This window comes from Crinia signifera, chromosome 19 (genome assembly GCF_055691185.1).
Source record: "Crinia signifera chromosome 19, ASM5569118v1, whole genome shotgun sequence".
NCBI lineage: Eukaryota > Metazoa > Chordata > Amphibia > Anura > Myobatrachidae > Crinia > Crinia signifera.
In genome coordinates, this window is record NC_139226.1 from 114,938,608 (window position 1) to 114,960,082 (window position 21,475).

Genomic DNA, 21,475 nt, shown 5'->3' on the forward strand with positions numbered 1-21,475 from the left:
GAATAACCTATTCGCCATGGTTGCACGCACGCGGCATAAGCACACAAGTAGAAATACGCATGCGCACAAACAAAACGTCGGTCCTCCATGTGTGCACACAGAGAACCGAATGAACCAGAATAATCCCCATTATGTAATACAGGTTGAGTATCCCCTATTGAAAATGCTCGGGACCAGAAGCGTTTTGGATAGCGGATTATTCCGTATTTCAGAATATTTGTATATTTCAAAAAGGTATCTTGAGGACAGGACCCAGGTGGGAACACAAAATGCATTTATGTTGTACAAACACATCAAACACATGAAATACACACAAATTCGTCCCCAGCCCCGACGGTCAGGGTTTGCACATGCGCAATTCTGTGCATATGAAAACTCTACTGTGATCCGCTGTGTAACTCGCCGGGCCAATCGCAGTGGGAGGAAGGGCTGGGGGAAGACTCTGGGCCAGACCAGGCCACGCTAGGGGATGTTTTTGCTCATGGTGGTGGGGGGGGGAGGAAATTTGGCAAGTTGGAAGGCGGCAAAGGTGTACCTACCATAGGTGCAGGGGGTGCCGCTGCTATGGGGCCCAGAGCTGAGGGGCCCACTTTGCCTGTCAAAGTATCATGTGCTGTATACTTTTTTCAGATTTAGGTGATAAATAGGGGCCCTTACAATCTTTTTCTATGGGGCCCACATGTATCTAGTTACACCACTGGAAGGCGGTGTTTCAAGGCTCGCTAAGCAGCGAACAAAAAACATGAAACAAAGTTGTGTATTATCTTTGGCTTTGAATTTGAATACTACCGCCAACCCAGTTACATGCAGATGTAGTGCCTGGGTTGGCGGTAGATTCTCCAGCCGCCAGCCACCCCCCCCAGCCACCGGATGCGCGCACATGAGACGCACGCACATCTCCTTCAACCGGATAACCTCCCGGGTCCCCGACGCCTCTCCGCTGGTTCCTAACGCCGTCCTCCACCTACTTCCCCCCCCCCCCCTCCCTAACACTGCCCGTGTCCCTGAAGCGGAGATGAGAAACTGGGACGCTCGCACGCTGGCTCACCAGTGGGGGCGTTCTGTTGAGCCCCAGCACTGGCTGAGAGGCGCTCCATCTGTATCCTGTCCCCAGTGGTGCCAGTTACATATCATGTCCCCAGTAGTGCCATTTACATACCCTCAGTAGTGCGGGATGCAAGTAAACAAAAAATGTGGTAAAAACCCTGTTATGGGGGTTTTTCCGCAAAGGGCAGTTCTTAATGCAAGAGATGTCCTTTGCAATAATTATCGCATATGTTAGTGCATATGCGATAATTATCTATGCGGTAGCCGGCGATATGCGGCGGTGAGGGGCAGCAGATCTTAGTGCTTCCGGCCCCATGTCGCCATTAGTGCCAATTACATATCATGTCCCTAATAGTGCTGTTAGCAAAAACAAAAATGTACATTCCAGAAACTATGGTTTTCGGAATAATTTAGATAACGGATATCTGGATAAGGGATACTCAACCTCAAGTATAGTGTCTTTCTGGTCAGTGTATGCCACATAACAACATGCTCAACTAAAGATATTGTAGGGCCGAGGCAAATGTTTGTAAGCGCCCCTATCTAAAACCAATGAGGAAAGATTTATATAACATATCATTGACAAGGAAGGTGGGCCCCTCTCAGCTCTGGGCCCCATAGCAGCTCCACTCCCTGCAATAGGTCATTGATACACAAGGCTAAAACTAATTAACAATGTTAAATTAGCTTGTTATATTCAAGTGTGATACATGTCATGTACTTATATAGGGCAGATATAATTATGCGTAAGGGGGGCCTAAGCTTCAAAAGTGATAAAGTGGAGAGAGATAAACTAACTACCAACCAGCTCCTAACTGTATTTTTATAAGCGCTGCCTGTACCGTGGCAGTTGGGGGCTGATTGGCTGGTAGTTTATCAGCGTGTGTGTGTTTAAGAGAGAGAGGAATACAGAGGACAAGTGATTCAAATACTGAGCAGATGTATGAACATTTGTTATGGGGGAGAAGGGGTATCAGCTCACGTTATGTGCACTGATACCGCTTCTCCCCCATGTATGATGGAGCAAGCATGCAGTAAAGGACAGGGGCGCCTTTAGGATCTTCTTCAGCTTCTTCAGTGGTCCCAGTAGTGCATTGCACGGGTGTGCGGGCGTGCCGGTGATGTCACCGCCACGCCTGCAAACTCATCCTAAACAGGATTCCCTGCAAATAGCGAGAAATGTCATTGAATACCTGCCATAGTGTTCATAGATAGACAGCCATTCATTTTAGAGGACACATCACTAGAGTCCAGCAATATGTGATAATTATCATAGCCAGACTGTGAAAGAGGTCACAAATCATGGAAATCTGAACAGTTCTCAAGGGTCTTGTAAATGTTATTTTTGCAGCTGCAGAAATTACCTCAGAAAATGTTATATGGATCCTGACCTAAATATATAAATATGACTGCTCTATTTTAGTGCACAATATGCAGACATTTTGTGATACATACAGCATTATTGGTCATAAGTCACTCGGCGATATACCTTTAACAATATGAACAACACCGATATCATTAATGATACATCGCGATCATTAGTCTGTGTTATAGTCTTAGTTGTACATCATGCAACTCTGTACTCTAACAGTTGCTAGGAACTACACTTACCGCGAAATATTTCTTTATATCGCTTTTAGTTTTATCATCAAACATTTCACATTCCATCTGTTAACAAAAAATTATTTTAGTGAAAAATGTACATTTAGTGCAGTTTACATTCATGTGCATAACTGTACAGCAGGTTCCACTAGGGCCACGAGCATTGATTGGATATACTGTACACACTGCTTGGTATGAGTCATGGAAAGTATCTGGTTTACACTAGTGCAGTGATTTTCAACCTTTTTCAACTTGCGACACACCAAACAACAAATTGCCAAGGTACATCATCAGACCCAAACAGGGAAAAACACATTGGCACCCACAGGAATAAAAACAAACCATTGGCCCCCATATGAAAAAAACTATAACACTGGTCCCCACAAGTAACAAAATAAAATATATTGACCCTAAGGTGAAAACAAGAGACCAGTTAATAACTGTCACACCTGAGATGTGTGTGTTTGTTTGTCAACTGATGTGTACTGGAAGCTGGTTCCCCTAGGAACTTTGTCCACATGTGTGGATAACCTGGGTTGTGGGACCAGAGAACGGCACCCGAAGGTGTGACCAATGATGGAGGAACTGGAAATAAAATGAAGTTGTTTATTGAAACCGTTAACAGGTAATAGTAAATGCTGTTGAAGAGTCCTAGACTTGGGTATGACCAAGTAGAGTGGAAAAAAAGAGGGTATAATGGTATCAATCTGCGCCAAATAATATGCTTCATAAAAGTCTCTTATGATACATCTCTTATATACAAATTATTTTACTTCTGTGTGGTCAATATCAGGACTCCATTCATTGAGGTCTGCGAATGTTCACATAAACCTCCAGGCAAGATGGTATGTCATATATGAAAAACAAACATAAAGGGGAAAATTTACTAAAGGAAATTTGTAAAAAAATACTTGTATTTGTATCCAGAAATACTCTCATTTTTGACACTTACTATTCCGAAAATATGGCAATTCGTATTCGTATTGATGTGCTATCAATACGAATACGAATTGCTGTATTTTCGGGATAGTAAATGTAAAAAATAAGTGTATTTCTGGATACAAGTACACCTATTTTTTTACAAATTTCCTTTAGTAAATTTCCCCCAAACTGTTGTCAACACTTCATATATCTATAAAGTCCAACAATTGTCTATGCTGTGTTGATGAGACACCGGTGACCATAGGGAAAACCGGTGAGTGCTAGTCATGAAGATTTTTACCCCAAACGTTGGGGAGTCCACTGTGTGATTCCCTTGAGGAAATTGGCTTACATGTGCTGTTCAGCAGAGGTGTAGCTAAGGTGGAGCCGGCGGAGCTTGAGCTCCGGGCGCCGGCACCTCGCAGTGGCGCACACAGGGGGTTTCAATTCATGTTGTGGCTGCCTGCAGCCCCCTGACAGCCTCAGTCCGTCCTTCCTTAAACCTTTTCATCGCACAAGTCATCCAAGCTCAGCCCGGCTACTTCCTGTACGGCTGTCAGCGCTTCCGTATCAGGTGGCTTCCTTTACCAAACCACCTGATGCGGAGCAGTGACAGGCAGTAGCCGGGCTGAGCTTACTTGACTTCCCCTGTTGGTGAGCTGTGATGAAAGCCAGCGCTAGGTCAGTGTCTATTATAACACTGTCTGTAGCTGCGCTTAGACATGGAATAAGGGGGAGCCCAGGGGGTACTCACCCCAAGTCCCCCTGCCTCTTAGTGCCCTCCAGAGACGGAGACAGACTGCGGACACCTGCGCGGCACATACTACACTGTGAGAGAACAGCTGCTGCTCCTCTCTGCAGTGATTCATTTCTGGGTGACACAACACAGCAGAGACAGGGCAACTGAGCAGCAGCTACAGAAACCTCGTCTGCTGGTACAGTATGTGCTTTGTTTATGTTGTTTGTGTAACAGTGAGGCATTAGGGTTAAGTACTAGCGGGTAGGGAGGGATAGCTTGCAGGGGGAGGGTTAGGGTTAGGCTGCTTAGAGGGAAGTTGAGTCTGTATTCCCTCCTTTGGGATGCCCCCGTCAGGATTATGAGCCACGTCTTCCCCACCACAGATCATTCCTCTGTATTATGTATTATAAATATGTGTGTGTGTTTTATATATATATATATATATATATATATATATATATATATATATATATATATATATATTACACACATACATATGGAAACCCCCCTATAAAATTCCTGCGTTTGCCCCTGCACACCATTACCACGCATGAAAATATGGAGGGGAGAGGGGGGCTCCGTGACGTGAGCTTGCTCCGGTTGCTATGGCTTCATGCTACGCCACTGCTGCTCAGGGAGGACAGAAACCTCCCGTGTAGCAGAAGGGCATATACCCGTCCTTCTGGAATATACATTCAGACTTATAAATTATCTTTTAATATTTTCTTTTAAAGAAAAATGGAACTGGCGAGAGGTGTCTGGGAAAGCAGTTGGTACTTGTGATGACAAGCTTGTGCTGGACTGCAGCAATGGGAAATAAAACAAGATGATGTAATTGATGATAGGCAATTGATGTTAACTATGCTGGCGATCGACGTTGGGGACCGATGCTAGTGGGCAACCAATGTTGGCAATCAGTGTTGGCAATCGATGGGGAGGAGTGGACAGACGACTTGTAGATTAGTAGAGCAATAGTAAAAGCAGAACTTAGCTAGAACTGAGAGGAGGCTCCAGGGAAACTGGAGGAAGCAAGACCATGCAGAAGAAGGGTGGAGCACACACAAAGACGGCAGGATATCGAAGGAGCTGTAGTGACATGCAGCAATTCTGGAAACATCATTGTACTGGATAATTCCCTGGTCTCAACCCACTATACTTATAGGGCCTGCTGCAAGGGGATTGGCAGGAGTCTGTGATGTCAGTAACAGGAAGTATGGGATTGGCTGAAAGTGATCATGTTACTGAATCCAATATAACCATGCCCATACCAGGAGAATAGAGGGAACTTTGGTTTGTATGCGTCATAGCTGTGAACACAGGGTGAGGCAGCTGCAGATGACACAGGAGGGAGCACTAGATTACGGCAGAGAGCGCCGAACATATGCCAGATGTCCGCAGCATGTATTCCTGTATTCACCCTCCTCGAAATATAATGCAGAGAAAGCCTCAAGAGATACTTGAGAGGTAGGAAAGTGTTTCTAATACCCCGATTCGTGACAATAACAGTTGGACTGGTGGTGGCTGTAAACTGGTGTAGACATCTCTAGTGTGACATGGCACAGTGGTTGGAATATGCTGTACTAGTGTAACAAAGGTGCCTCTATACCAAGCATGTGTATAATGTTACTAGTAAGCCCACTTGAAGCAAAAGATTCAAAAGCTAGTAGATGTAGTTTAACTTGATGCCAACAGATGGCAGTGTTTTGGAGTCACCCGGACACTAGACATATATATAGATGATTTTTCTTTTGTAGAATTTGCAGATGAGAGAGTGCCTTATTATTTAGGCCCTTATTCTGATCCGGATCCGAATATGCGGCCAGGACCGTGCGTGCGAAACCCCGCCTTAAATACTGATCGCCAACTCCGTCCGTACGCGGTAAGAAGCTGGCCGAATGGACCGCACGTGTATTTTTCATGGAATACGCCTCCTCCATCTCAGGGAACCTCCCCCATCATTCAATGGTCGCAGATCATCGAATGCAGGACCGAGTGGTCCACCAGCTTCCGCAACCTCAGACCACACGGACATTTTTCCGTGCAAAAGTAGGGATCTGGGCGGGCAGCTGACATCCGGCGATGTCATATGTCCGCCCCCTACACGTGCGTCACGGCCGCATTACCATACGTACGCCCAGCGTTTGCATGGGAACGCCCATGAAACGCGGGGCGTATGCATATGGTAATGAGCCCAAATAGCCCTTCACGCCCCTCTCCACCCCCTGTTTGGAGTGTTCACATTTCATGCGGGATTTGGCCGTACGCCCCCGCTCGCACCTGCGCAGAGACGCCTCTGCACATGCGCAGACACAAAACATCGGCGGCACGAACGCACGCGGATATTACCGCACCAACCAGAATAAGGGTCTTAATTACATTATCCTTTATTTTGAATCACACATTGCTTAGCCTTCTGACCCAGGTTCTTTAGTCACATCATCCCTTAATTAAAGCACTCAAAGCATGACCCATATTCAAACACATAACCTTCCATATTTCAGTCAGACACCTTACTCATGAAGCTATGGGGGACATTTACCAATATGAAAAACCTAGTTTTTCGTATTGGTATTTCCCCTACGGCTGCATACGACTGTTTCACCATAATCAGCCCGATGCCCACCGCCCAGGGGCATCGGGGACAGTACCAGGCTTCAGCCTGGTCAGGTAAGTCCTGGAGGGGGGGGACCCCTTCATTGGGGGGGTCCCCACTCCCCCAGGGCCCCTGGCCAGACTGACTGGTCGGTAGGGATGAATGCTTTGGCCGGGGGGACTTGCATAAAAAGTCTCCCCCCGGCTGTGGCATTACCCTGCTGGCTGGTTTTGCCTGGGGCTGGTTCTTAAAATACGGGGGACCCCCAGTTATTTTGTCTCCCGTATTTTGGGAACCAGCCCCAGAGCAGGAGCCTGGGGCTGGTTGTTAAAAATCAGGGAACCCCTATTTGTCGGGTTCCCTGATTTTTAATTACCGGCTCCAGGCTCCGTCAGCCTGGTGCTGGTTTCGGCTGTGGGGGGGACCCCACGCCTTATTTTTAGTTATTTTTTTATTTTTATTTATTTTTACACCGCAGCCTGCACGGATCTGACTGATCCGTGCAGGCTAAAACGAGAATACGACAGGAAAATGATGTTCTATTTTTCTGCCGTATTTTCGTGGACAAAAGCAGACGTATTTTCTTTACGGCTGCTTAGTAAATCAGGAACCACCATTCTTTTGAATGGTGATTCCTGTCGTATCCTATCGATGGTGTAGACATTCGTATTTGTAAATACAAATACGAATGTTCCATCTTTAGGACTACGAATTGTTGTATTTTCGGGATAGTAAATCCCGAAAATACAGATTCGTAAAAAAAAGGTGTATTTCTCCCTACGAATACACCTTTTTTCTACGAATCCATATTAGTAAATTTCCCCCTATATGTGGTTATTTTAAAATTTGTTCTTTAAAAAAAGGAGTGAGTTACTGAGGGGGAGATTGGAGGCAACCAGGTTGGAGAATAAACAGGAGGAAGTTGGAAGTGATATAAGTTAAAAACAGAAGATTAATAACTGCTGTAAAGCAGTGCTCCCTGCATTGTGGTTCCCTGTGCTGTGACAGGGCCGGATTAAGGGGGGGCTCAGGGAGTCAGTACCCCTGGGCCCCCCTCTATCTAGGGCTCCCCTGTGGTCGGCATGTATTTTTTTTTTTTAAATCTTTCTATTTTTATTTTTTTTAGCTAAAGGTTTTGTCCATGTGAGTGAGGTAGTGCTGAAGTGTCACCTATCTACCAATGTGACAATTATTAAAGGTGCTGAGCATCGGGTGCCAAGGCACACTGACTGCACAAGTGTATTACTGAGAGTTGACTAAGTCCCATGAGACATGGCATAGGAGGTTAGAGACTGAGATGCTTGTGCTAAACTCTGATTGGTGGAGCTCATCACATGCTTCTCAGGCCAATGGAGGACAGCAGCAGTAGCGGCCTCGTCATAGGAGAGTTTTTAATCAGAGGCAGCGCTGAGCCTGTGAGGTCTCCTACAGAGTAAGATACAGAGGGACAAACAGGCTTTTCATGTGGTGTGTGTATTTCTGGATAGACGAAACGCGTAGGGATCTTTGCCTCCATCCAGGATCAAAAGATAAGACTTCCTTTTTATCCTCTCTGTACATTTTGGAGATTTAAAAAAAAAAAAAAAATCTTGATCTATATATTGCTATTTTTATTTAATTGTGTCTATCTGTATTTTTATCTAAATGAATATATCTCTCTTTGAACCTTGATAAAAAGGCCGGACGGCCTTGAAACGTCGGCTCACACAACTGGCTCTGGTGTGGTCTTTCTCTGAGTGCCGCCGTCTCAACGACTACATGACAAGTACTGCTTGCATCTACTTATATGGTGGGCACCAGTGTTATTCATTTACCCTATATTTAAATCAGCCTGTTTATAGAATGCCACCTCAAGGAAATTATATATATATATATATATATATATCATTATGTGTCCTTGGATATAGCACGATTTGTCACTGAACCCTTATAATGTGCTTAAATATATATATATATATATATATCCCCCCCCTCCTTGCAGTTACCCATTGACCAAGTTTATACTGCCTTTACTCTGTGTTTTCACAGAGTAATATTCTCCCATGCAGTTTGCGGCCAGTAATAACAAGTGAGTGGGGGCCCCCCTGTCTAAAGTGACCTGGGCCCCTTGAAGGCTTAATATAGCACTTAGCTATTGTCCTGCGTACAAATTTATACTTTTACACATACATAGGCTAATATTTCAACATATTTTAATGTTGGTTTGCAGGGGAATTTTACATAGTAAATTATTAAAAACCCTTTATGCTTAAAAAAGTATTTTCAGTGATGCTAAAAAGGGGATTCCGTAAGCCTCTCAGCCAATGTCAAATACAAGGGGGGGAGGGGGGGAGCATGGTCCCAACCACTGCAGAGGCACAGGAGGTTACTACTGCTGCTGTACAGCATTGACAGCAATGACACAGGATACTGCCAGATAAAAGGGGGGCAGAGGGGGAGGGGGGGCACATTATGTGCCCTGCTGTACCTCCATCTAGCAAAGACACAGGTAATTAGTTAACCAACACATCTGTATACGTCATGTGTAGACGACCAGGGCCTGCTTGATGAAAAATTTTTATCTAATACCTTAGATGCCAGTGATTAATTACATCCAATGAAACCTCTTCAGGTTTCTAACATAACCAATTTTAGTAAAAACAAAATTAAAAAAATGTTATATACTGTTGATGCCAATATTATCAGTTTATAAAAATTTGATATCACTGCCTCAACATCATTCTAATTAGCATTAAATAATTAAGACAAAATACTGTACCATTTCTGCAAAGACCAAGTTTGCATCACAATCCAGTAAAGTAGCCAGAAAGTGCTAAAGGGAACAGAAAAAACTATTTTAACATCCTCCTATACTGTACTAATGCACAAAATAATACATTTCATAAGCAAATACATTTACATTACATTTCATAAGCAAATATCTAAGTTACTGTAGACATTCATCCACATATTGTTTGTGTACTCACCATTGTGGCCGGGTCCAGACCACCGACATCACCAAAGGGGTGGCAGCCAGGATGGCCACGCCACCAACATCACTAAAGGGGGTGGGCCTGGCCCCGCCGCAGTCACAGCTGGGGAAGTGCCGGACATCTACGGCGGCACTGGGCTTTCACGTGCGCACCACCTGGACCTGCAGGCAGCTGGCTGTTCTAGCAGGGCATGGCGCGGAGCCCTGCTAAAACAGCCTAGCGTGAACACTACTGTACTACAGTATATAATTTATATGTCACCTTATCAAAACCAATACCACCTGCATTATTGTATTTATACAGCCAGATTCAGGCCTGTTTGCTAGGCTTCATGTAATCGCAGCCTAGCGAACAGTATAACGCCGCCCACCGCATGGCCAAACACACGTCTCCCCCGGTGTCCGAATCCCCTCACTAGCTTGTAATGGGTTGTGTACGCAAACACGTCCACTCGCATGCGGCCCAACGGAAGAGAAATCATTCGATGGTCATTGATTATCGAATGATTTTTCCTTTCGGTAATAAAAGTTATTCTAGAATGACATTTATTCCAGCCATTATACACCAAATTTATTGCGGGTGTTGACATTATGTGACGTCTGTCGCTCGCCCAGAGAAGGCATCACCACGCCTGCATTTTCAGGGGAACACCCAGCATTTTATGGTCAATGTCTATTCGATTTCAATTTGATTTTGACTACGTTGTCAAAATTGAAATGAAATCTAATCCTAATCACAATGTGTGTACGGGGGACATTAGAAGCAATGGTTATACATAGTCATAAAATGTACATTAAATGGTCTATTTATATAGTTACTAAAGGGATGCAGTCAATTTACCTACAGTCAAATTTCCAATGGTCAAAATACCGACCACCATAGACCTACAGACAAAATACCGACATTCATTATGCAGATGTGTCAAAATGCCGACGCGATCAACATGCCGATATTTAAAATGTTAATAGGTCAAAAAGTTGACATGAGTTGTTTTTATTTGGAACCAAATTGTTCATACTTTCCCATCCTAGTAGACAGGGCTGGTTCTACCCACTCAGCAGAGCCTGCGAAGCAGGGAGGTGCCAGACTACATAGCGGCTCTCCCTGCTCTGCGACTCTACGTAGCTGCCGGCTGCCGCTGTCAGTGTATGACAGACAGCAGCGCTGGCAGCAGAGGGGACAGGAGACTACATGGATGCTGACTCAGGTAGAAAGCAGCTTCAGGGGAAGTCCCTGCACCTCCCTCACTGCGGTGCCGAGCCCCCTCATCAGGACAGCTGTGATTGGAGGAGCTCGACACATGCTGATTAAAGTAGCCCCTGATTGGAGGAGCATGCATGCCCCTTTGATCCCTGAAACACAGAGGAATGGATCTCACAGCATGCTATGGCCATGCATCCCCACAGTCCCGATTACCGCGGGAATGTCCCAGTTTTCGGGTACATTCCCGCATCCCTCCCGCAACTGGCAGTGTCCCGCGGCGAGGTGAGGGCTGTTGGGAGTCCCCCCTGTCGGCTGTTGAGCAGCAGTGAATAAACACTGTGCGCACGCACAGCGTCTATTCCCACAGCCTGGGGCATGGATAGAGGCTCACAATCAGGCAAGATATTGATGATATTGATCAAGCCTTGTGGTAGCCAGTCCACAGTGTATTGTTTTTAGGTACGAGCAGAGCTCTGCCGCCAGCTTCCCCGCACTGCTCGCCCACTCCGCGCTCTCACTATGCATGCGCCGGTTTGGGACGCCGGAGGCAGGAATGTGGCGTCATGACGTCACAACGTCATCAATGTCATGGTGCCGCATCCCTGCCTCTGGCGCATGTGCGATGTGAGAGCGCTCGCCGGGTTTTAACTTTCCCCACTGTGTGATGCCGGGCACAGCGGGCATCAACATCATGGCGCTGCATCCCTGGCACTGAAGACCCTATCCAGGAGTCAAGGGGTGAGTGCTGTTGGGGTTCTATTATTATTATTATACAGGGGAGCAGCCTTATTATTACACAGGGGGAGCAATCTGTGGAGTCCTGTTATTATTATTATTATTATACAGGGGGAGCAGCCTGTGTTGTCCTTTTATTATACAGGGGGAGCAGCCTGTGGTATCGGCAGCCTGTGGGGTCATGTTGTGATTATACAGGGGGAGCAGCCTGTGGGGTCCTGTTATTATTATTATTAATGAGCAAGGTCAGTCCTCTTAGCAACGAGCAAGGTCAGTCCCCCTTGGCATGAAACATGCCCTTGCTCCGGGCACCGTGGAACCAAGCTACACCACTGAGCGCTTCTTCCCATTTCTCTTTGTTCCACCCAGATTTGCCCACTCCCTTGGACTCGGGAGTTTCTATATATGTGAAGTGAGCTGCAGTCTTTTATTGGGCTTTGGTGTTTTCCTTACCCTGCAGCACTGCAGGTGTACTACTAGATTCTAAAGACTGCCGATACTATCAGCGCTAATACACCCATTGTCTCTCTCTCTCTCTCTCTCTTTATATATATATATATATATATATATATATATATATATATAAAATACATGGGGGGGGGCACAAGAAACTTTTTTGCAGGGGGGAGCAAAATTTCTAGTTACACCATTGCGTGGAAGGTGGGAGTGGTTTACAGTCTAACCTTAGTGGCCCTCAGGTTTTTTTAATTTTTCACTGTGGCCCACACAGTCTTAAAGAGTGGAGAGCCCTTGCTCTACTGCATGCTATAAAATGGATCAAGTTGTTTTCTTGGCACAATAAGGCATATTGCAATGAAGCACCACAATCCCCAAATCCCCATATATATTAATGTAATTTTTATTTACCACATCTCTGAAGAGATTTGCTATAAGGCAAACCTTCATGTAATACGCTATAGTTGGATCTTGAATTTTCTGCAATAAGAGAAATAATAGTCATAGTGAGTAGTAGAGTGATCAAACCAGCAACCCCACTGTCTCTTGTAGCAGTCCCCAATGCCCCCTCCCCCCCTTCCCCCCACCCCTTCCTGTCAGAGTGTGCGGGCTACTTACGTGATATAAATTTTACATGAGAGGGGACTGGCCATCAATCCCCCCCTCCCCCGCACTGGCGACACCCCATCTTATTACCAGTCCCCGATGGACCTGTTAAGGCCCCTGGAAACATTTAATACATACCTTTGCATTTTGATAGTCCTTAACAAAATCAGCATAAATTTCCATTAAGGCTGTTATTTCGTCTTCCTGAAATACAAAAAAACATAATGATAAATTTATATATATTGTATAATATAACCTCACTTTTCTGTGTGTGTGTGTGTGTGTGTGTGTGTGTGTGTGTGTGTGTGTGTACAGAAGAAGTTCGATGCCACTGATGTGTATTGTAACATGCTCTTTAAAACAGATCTTTTAAGTGAATCAGTTAATTGACCATAAAATGCCTTTTTTCATGTACTGTAAAAATATTATCAGTGTTAAAAAGTTAACGGTGGATTTATTAAGATGAGTAAAACATAAAAAGGATGACAATTAAATAAAAAAGGAAAATAACAGTATAATGAATCTAAAAAAATATTGGATGAAGGAGGTAGAGCAATACCCAATGAGTTTCGTCTAATGAGACTTTAGCTAGGGGTGAAGTCCACATCTGCCGGCACTCAAACAGTACATTAAAGTCAGCGGCTCCAGTTATAGTCAAAGTATTACCATAAGAATCCAGGAAGGACGACACTCAGAGACTTTACATCCAATAAGAGCAAAACATGCATTCAAGTTAAACTTTTTCAGGACCCAGTCCCATCCTCGGAGCAATACACCAAACGCAAAGAGTTAACTTATTGATAAATACATTCCTATGTTGTGTGTCATCTACATATTAGAACACACTCCAAGTAATTTTTTCATTAAGGCCATGTGGGCTCAACGTTTTGAGCCTAACCATCCATCGTGTTTCCATCTAAAGCAATTGTCCCACTCTGTCTCCGCCCCTGGAATTCAGGGGTACGTGATCAATTATCTGATGCTGAATGTTCTAATATGTAGATGACACACAACATAGGAATGTCTGTCTGTATTCTGTTACACACCTATAGAACACATAGCACATGGTCATCAGCCTTATTCTCTGATTTTCAAAATGGTCAGTGAACACCTGTGAACATGTACCGGTATTTATTGTTAGTCACCTGTCACACAGTTATGTTCACATGCAATCCGAACACATTTTTCATTAGTACTTACACTGCACTTCACCTGCGCACTCAAGTTTTTCGCAATTTTTTATGTTTTTGTTTTTTTGGGTGTGGGTTTGTTCACATTTTGTACACTATTTGATAACTCATATGCATGCATCATTTGACACTTTAGACACTTACATTAATCACACACCCAGGGGATACATTATCCCGCAATTTAAAAAATAAATTGGTTTATTAGAGATTTTTTTCAATAAACACGTTATACAAACTTGTACGGATAAGAACAATACGTAAGTTTTAAAAATAAAATAAAAACTAGTTTTAAAATTAAAAATTAAAAACATTTTGCAAGATGACTCTTCTCTGTCCAGGGACTTATATCATCCTGGAAACATACGAAGGTGAGTATGCTACCCAGACGGAGGTCAGAGAGACAGAACAAATCACACAAAGTCATTACTGATATAGAACAAATTGAATAGGCACCAAATTATTTGCTAGCCAAAACTGGGTCATCCAACCATGCCTATTTACAAAAGGATGGTACATGTCTAAAATGTATTGTACTAATAGACAAAATTTACATATTCATAAGGGGAAGACACATGAGGGAGGGTAAAAAAAGCGGGGGGGGGGGGGGACTAACGCAAATTATTGGGTATCTGCATCTTGTAGATTATAAAGGACCAGAAGGTGGCAACAAAACGGTCATTCAATTGGGGATTATTAGCTGCCTATGTAACGCCCATTCAGTTTCACCAAAAACGCTAAAGATGTGGCGACGGGTTGCTTGATCCTGGGTTTCTATATAGTTACCCCACACTTTGTAGAATTTAACTATACTCGTTTCAATGTTTGGAGTTGTAGCTGACTTTCTGGCAAAATATAGCAGCTGGATCATCTTTCCATGGACCTCCAAGATGGATGGTGAAGACCCAGACACCCAATGTTTCAAGATAATCTTTTTTTGCAACTGTGACGAATATAGTCAGCCATGGGATTAAGTGACTGTATTGGAATCCCAAGTCCCAGTTGCAGAAGTTAGCCCACAGACAAGCAAGGGGGTCAGGAGCTAGACAAATCTGAAACATGGAGTATATGTTGCTCAATATCTTGTTCCAGAACCTTCTAATTTTATGACATTCCCAAATACAGTATTAAAACAAAGCCCTGGAAACATGGCATTTCACACATTCTCCTGTGACTGAAGGTACAAAATGGGAAAGGCATGCTGGGGATATATATATGCTCGCTGAATAGTTTTAATGTGAACTTCTTGAAGGTATGATGAACTAACTATTTTAAGGGTGGATTCGTAATTGGTACTTAAGCTGTCTTGTGTTTGCATAGCCGGGATATCTGTAGCCCATTGAGTGAATAATTTGGACCACCGGGCATCACAGGAATCCTTCAGTAGGAGAAGGTAGTACGGTTTTAGTCTAAAGGTGCTGTTGCTATTCTGGGATAGCAGATGCTGTAAAGGATCTGATTGTAGGGTTGATGTGGTGGTGCACCAGGACGACCTCAAAGAATATACTGTAGGTAGTGACGGGTCTGAAGGTACATGTAAAAATGGTTTTGTGGTATCGAATACTCCTCACTAAGCCAAAAGAATGTTTTGATATTAACCCCAGGGTCAAAGACTTTGGACGAGTCACATAGGCCCTTATCTCTCCACTCACAATAGACCGCAGTGGTCAGGGAAGGAGGGAAATTAGGGTTGCCCCAAAGTGGGATCCGCAAGGTAATGAGGGGGTTTCTTTTTAATTTACTGTTTATCTTTTGCCATGCATAAAATATATCATGAAAAAGTAGATCGTTTAATATGTGTGACGGGAAGTCATTGGCTTTTGAGTGCAAGAGGGCACTAGGGGAGAATGGTTGTACTAGTGCAGAGTCTAAAGTAGTGTTAGTGAAGGAGTCAGTGTTGTTAATCCAATCTGAAGCACAATGTAAAAGGGTAACAATATTCAGATTCAAAGTCTGGGACTCCCCCCCCCCCCCACAACTTTTAGGGGCCGATAATTTAGAAAAGGCACTTCTAGGTCATTTACTATTCCACAAGAAAGTAGTCATCAGTTTCCTAAGCATTTGTAGATCCCTTTTAGTTGGTATGAATGGGAGCATCTGCAGCAAGTAGAATAGTTTGGGAAATATAACACTCTAAAGGGCAGCTACCCGACCTAACAAGGATAGTGGCAGAAGTTTCCAACTAGTGAGTAAAGAAGAGATCTTGGACATGAGAGGAGTGTAACTTATGGAGTACGTAGAGGACAGCTGTTTTGGGGTTAAAATTCCTAAGAATTTGATGTGGGAGCTGGCTATGGTGAAGGGAAAAGAGGAAGTGGGATCTCCAAGCTAGGGCCAGACGTGTTGAGGGGGAGAAGCTCTGATTTAGAGTACTTAACCTTATACCCAGACTGCAAACCAAATTAGTCAATTATATGGATTATCTCTGGGATGGAGCGGGTTGGGTTAGAAATAAACAGGAGCATATCGTCGGTGAAGAGGGAGAGCTTTAATTCGATAGGGCCAACTAGTATACCTGAGTATATTTGGGATGATCGTAGAGCGATAGCTAAGGGTTCCAATAAAATAGCAAATAATAGGGGAGATAGGGGGCAGCCTTCTGGTACCCTTTTGAATAACAAAAGGCTCCGAAGGAGTCCATTACATGAGATTTGTGTGTGGGGAGCACGATTGATAAGAAGAAGGATGGAGGAGAAAGCATGGGAGAAGTCAAATCTGGACAATGTCATATATAAGTGGGGCCATTCCACAAGGTCGAATGCTTTCTCTACATCAAGGGACAAAATCATGGGGTTAGATGTTGGGGATGGATGGTGTTCGTTTGTGGAAGCCGAGATATCACTAAGTACTCTTCTCACGTTCAGTTCCAAGTGTCGGCCTCATATGCATTCCCATCTGGTCAGGATGGATGATGGTGGGAAGAATGGGTTTTAATCTATCAGCAAGGATTTTAGTGAATAATTTATAATCCAGGTTAAGGAGGGAAATTGGGTGGTATGAGCCCGGCAGTGTCAGGTCTCTACCTGGTATGGGTAAAACGTGGATTATGGCGGAGTTATAATGCAGTGGGGGTGGTAGAGGTAATCAAATCATTAAATAAAGCAGTAAGTATTGGGGTTTATAAGAGAACACAGAATTCTGTAAAAATGTAGCCATCAGGGCCTGGGGCCTTATCACACTTCAGTTTTTTGATAGCTCCCTTTACCTCCTCCACCGTTATGGGAGTAGTCAATGATTGGGATTTGCTAAGGAAATGATGGGACATGGAAGGAATGACCAGCAATCATCTGGGAGGGGGGGGGAGTGTGTGTGAGGGGGTAGAGGTGGGGGGATGGGGCCAGAATATAGATTGGAATAAAAGTAATGTAATATTGATGCCTTCTCTGAGTCTTTATTGGTCAAGGGGCCTTGTGGTGCACTCGGGAGGAGGGGCGGGTACCCTGTATTAGAGTAGACAGTAGCTTCCCCGTTTTATTGCCCAGTTTATCTATAATATATTTCGAACATATGTCTGTCTCCCTCTAGTTGTAGGTAATTGTCAAAATTCGCTTTAGCAGTTAGATATGCCTGTTTATAGTGGTTAGATGGGGTCTTCTTATAATTTTGGAATTACACAGTTAGTGTATTTTGTAGGCTTATATATGTAGCAGTGTATTTCTTTTTGGTGTTGGCAACATAGGAAAAAAATTTTCCCCTGAGAACTGCTTTGGCTGTCATCCAGAATAGCTTTGGGTCAGAATCGATGTGATCAGTGTGAAAGTTGTCCCAACTTGGAACTTCAAAGACCTAGCCAGATACAATGGAAATTTCCAGACTTTTGACTTAATGGTGGGCTGCAGAATCCCAAGGGTAACAGAGATAAGGGCATGGTTGGAAATTGCGATCGGGTCTATGTGGGCGTCGCTAGCTAGGGAATAGATGTTGGGAGATACGTACATAGTCAATTCTGGAAAGCATGGAATGTGCTGCTGACGAGCAAGTATAGTCTCGCTCAGAAGGATATAGCGCTCTCCAGGCATCAATTAATTGGAGGCTATCTGAGAAAAATGGTACACCTAGTTTAGGGAGGGTGGGCATGTATGTGCGAGAGGAGCGAACTAGTGTTGCAGATGAGACCAGGTTGAAGTCTCCAACAGACTATGAGTGGCGTAAGGCTTTTAGGTAAGATGAAGGTAAGATGAAGGCAATACGTTTCTGTAGAAACACTTTAGAGTATTTGTTCAGGGCATAGATATTACAAATAGTGTAGATCTTGAACTCTAATTGTAGGGAGAGAATAAAAAAGCGGCCTTCTGGGTCTATAATAGCGTACAGAACCTTCTGAGGAATACTCGATTTTATGAGGGTAACCACCCCTCGGGCCTTAGAGTTATAAGGGCTAGCCCCAGTACCTTCCAGTCAAGCATATTAAGCTTCTACACCTCAGGTGAGACCAGATGGGTTTCCTGCAAGCATGCCAATTTGATACCTCATTTGTTCAGACTCATGAGAATCTTACACCTCTTAGCAGGGGAATTGAAACCAGCCACGTTCCAGGAACCAACTTTCAGGTCAGACATCGATGACTATGGATACAAGACAATACGGTACTTGTGTATTATCACGGCGCCCAAGATTTCCATCGCAGGGCATCTTTTCGATCGGATCGCATCGCCGCGCATGCAATGCGATGCTATGTGATCCGATCCGATTTTTAATTGTACAGGCACCCTGATGGGTGATTACTATGTTAAATGCACCCCCATTGTTTATGCCAACCCCACTATAAACGCCAACCTGAAGCGTGGTGAGCACAGAGGTACGCGTCCTCCGACCTTTTCATACCGCCACTATCCATGTCGGCGTGGAGTTGACTTTAGATAGTGTGGCGAGCGCAGCGAGCCACCGAGCCCAAAGCGTGGCGAGCGCAGCGAGCCCCGCGAGGGGACGCGGATTACTTCACATGTATTCCGTGTCCGCTCGCCACGCTTCGGGCTCGGTGGCTCGCGGCGTTCGGCACACTATCTAAAATCGGTACTCTTTACCTAGAAGGGCGCCCACGATTTTGATCGTGGGCATCGTGAGGTAAAAAATCGCGTCGGTCGCGTCGTATGCGGGCTAAAGATGCCCGGACGCGACGCGACCGACGCGATGTCCACGATTTCCCATTGAAAACCATGTTAAACATGGACATCGCGTCGGTCGCGTCGCGGCCGGCCATAAATGTGCACACGATGGCCGCGACGCGATGCCCACGATTTGCCATAGGAATCAATGTTAAAAGGCCCGATGGACACGATTTTCATGTTAAATGGCTGAATGGACCCGATTTTACCATAGGAAACAATGTTAAATGGGCCTTAGAGCCCAAATACTTACCCTGAACTCTGAAATGGCCCCCCCAATTGTTTACGCCACCCCACGATCAACGTCAACCCGAAGCGTGGCGAGCGCAGCGAGCCCGCGAGGGGCGGCGGTACGCGTCCTCCGACCTTTTCATACCCCCACTATCCACGTCAGCGTGGAGTTGAGAATAGAATAGTGTGGCGAGCGCAGCGAGCCACCGAGCCCGAAGCAAGGCGAGCGCAGCGCGCCCCGCGAGGGGACGCAGATACCTGTGAAGCCCGCGAGGGGACGCGTATAGCTGTGAAGGTATCCGCGTCCCCTCGCGGAGCTCGCTGCGCTCGCCACGCTTCGGGCTCGGTGGCTCGCTGCGCTCGCCACACTATTCTATTCTCAACTCCACGCTGACGTGGATAGTGGGGGTATGAAAAGGTCGGAGGACGCGTACCGCCGCCCCTCGCGGGCTTGCTGCGCTCGCCACGCTTCGGGTTGACGTTGATCGTGGGGTGGCGGTAACAATTGGGGGGGCCATTTCCCAATCAAGGTTGCCTATTTGGCCTCTGTGGCCCATTTAACATTGTTTCCTATGGCCACATCGGGTCCATTGAGGCATTTAACAGTAAAATCGCGTCGGTCGGGCCATTTAACATTGATTGCTATGGGAAATCGGGTGCATCGCGTCGCGGGCATCGCGGGTACATTTATGGCCGGCCGCGACGCGACCGACGCGATTTCCATGTTTAACATGGGTTTCAATGGGAAATCGCGGGCATCGCGTCGGTCGCGTCGCGGCCAGACATAAATGTACCCGCGATGCCCGCGATGGGCGCCCTTCTAGGTAAAGAGTACCCTAAAATCAACTCCACGCCGACATGGATAGTGGGGGGTATGAAAAGGTCGGAGGACGCAAACCACCGCCCCTCGCGGGCTCGCTGCGCTCGCCATGCTTCGGGTTTAACATAGTAATCACCCATCAGGGTGCTTGTACAATTAAAAATCGCATCGCATCGCATGCCATTTTAATGGCATGCGATGAAATGCGATATTTTATTGTACTGTGCGGGTGTTTCGAACCGAAAATCGGGTCTCATCGCATCGCATTGCATACCTTAATTAGTGGTATGTGATGGTATGTGATGGGCGCCGTGATAATACACAAGTACCGATAATACATTATTACAAGAAGAGATGATATGATGTAGGAGGGAAAGAAGGGGAAGGGAAGAAACACAAACAGGGGTAGGGAAACATATAAACCATATACAAGAATACAGAATAGGGTGTCAGGCCATTCATCTTGTGTAAGAGATTGAATTGTAAACATTATAATAATCTCACTATATGTACTGTATGTGAATAGCCTGCTTCTGGTGAGACTAATGAACCAAAATATCAAATATGTCCAAGATACCAGTCCTGGACTTATAACACAACCCATACGGGGGAATAGGAGATGAAAGAGAGCATAACATGCTCTGTCACCACTTCCAGCTATATGAACCATATTAGTAATCCGAATAGTGTCAGTTTGTAATAGAACCTAATCATGGGCATCTATTGAGTCAGGTATTAAAATATCAAACAAAGAAAAAGGGGGGGGGGACTCGAGGGAGTAGCATAGATGTAGTTATGGCGCTGGTATAATACTTGTAGCAGCTAGGGGGAGACAATGATTATGCGCCTGGTCTGTTGCAGCGAGGTGGCCGGTGTATATGCCTATGGCGCCTATCTCCTTGTGTTCCGACAGAATATATCATTATTGAGCATAGAAATCGCATGGCAGGGCAAAAAACAGTCAGGCCTAACACGGATAAAAGGCACAATAATAAAACCAAGAGAAAGACATAGGAACACACTGAGTCCAGGCATAAGAAAGCGTGGTTGGCCAAATGGCCTACTAGTGTCCATCCAGGCTCCCTGAAGTGTAGATGGAGAGGGTCCCGATGCCCAGCCGCCAAGAGACTGGGACGCGCATGCACGTGAGATGCACGCGCGTCCCAGTCTGATGGAGTCCTTCTCTGCCGGCTCTCGCCAGTAGGGACTTTCTGGCAAGAGCCGAGCAAGAATGAGAGAGACTCCATCATATATATAT

At 45.1% G+C, this 21,475-nt stretch overlaps 1 protein-coding gene across 1 annotated transcript in view; it reads right to left on the reverse strand.

The window, feature by feature from the left end:
• The window catches only part of LOC146042060 (uncharacterized), a 59,688-nt gene that overhangs the window by 20,449 nt on the left and 17,764 nt on the right, over nucleotides 1-21,475 (reverse strand). The window contains exons 3-6 of the mRNA XM_083161965.1: nucleotides 13,013-13,078; nucleotides 12,680-12,748; nucleotides 9,661-9,714; nucleotides 2,659-2,715 (exon numbers count right to left, since the gene is read on the reverse strand). Coding sequence (XP_083018091.1) covers nucleotides 2,659-2,715; nucleotides 9,661-9,714; nucleotides 12,680-12,748; nucleotides 13,013-13,078 — 246 coding nt within the window. The remainder of the gene's footprint in view (nucleotides 1-2,658; nucleotides 2,716-9,660; nucleotides 9,715-12,679; nucleotides 12,749-13,012; nucleotides 13,079-21,475) is intronic.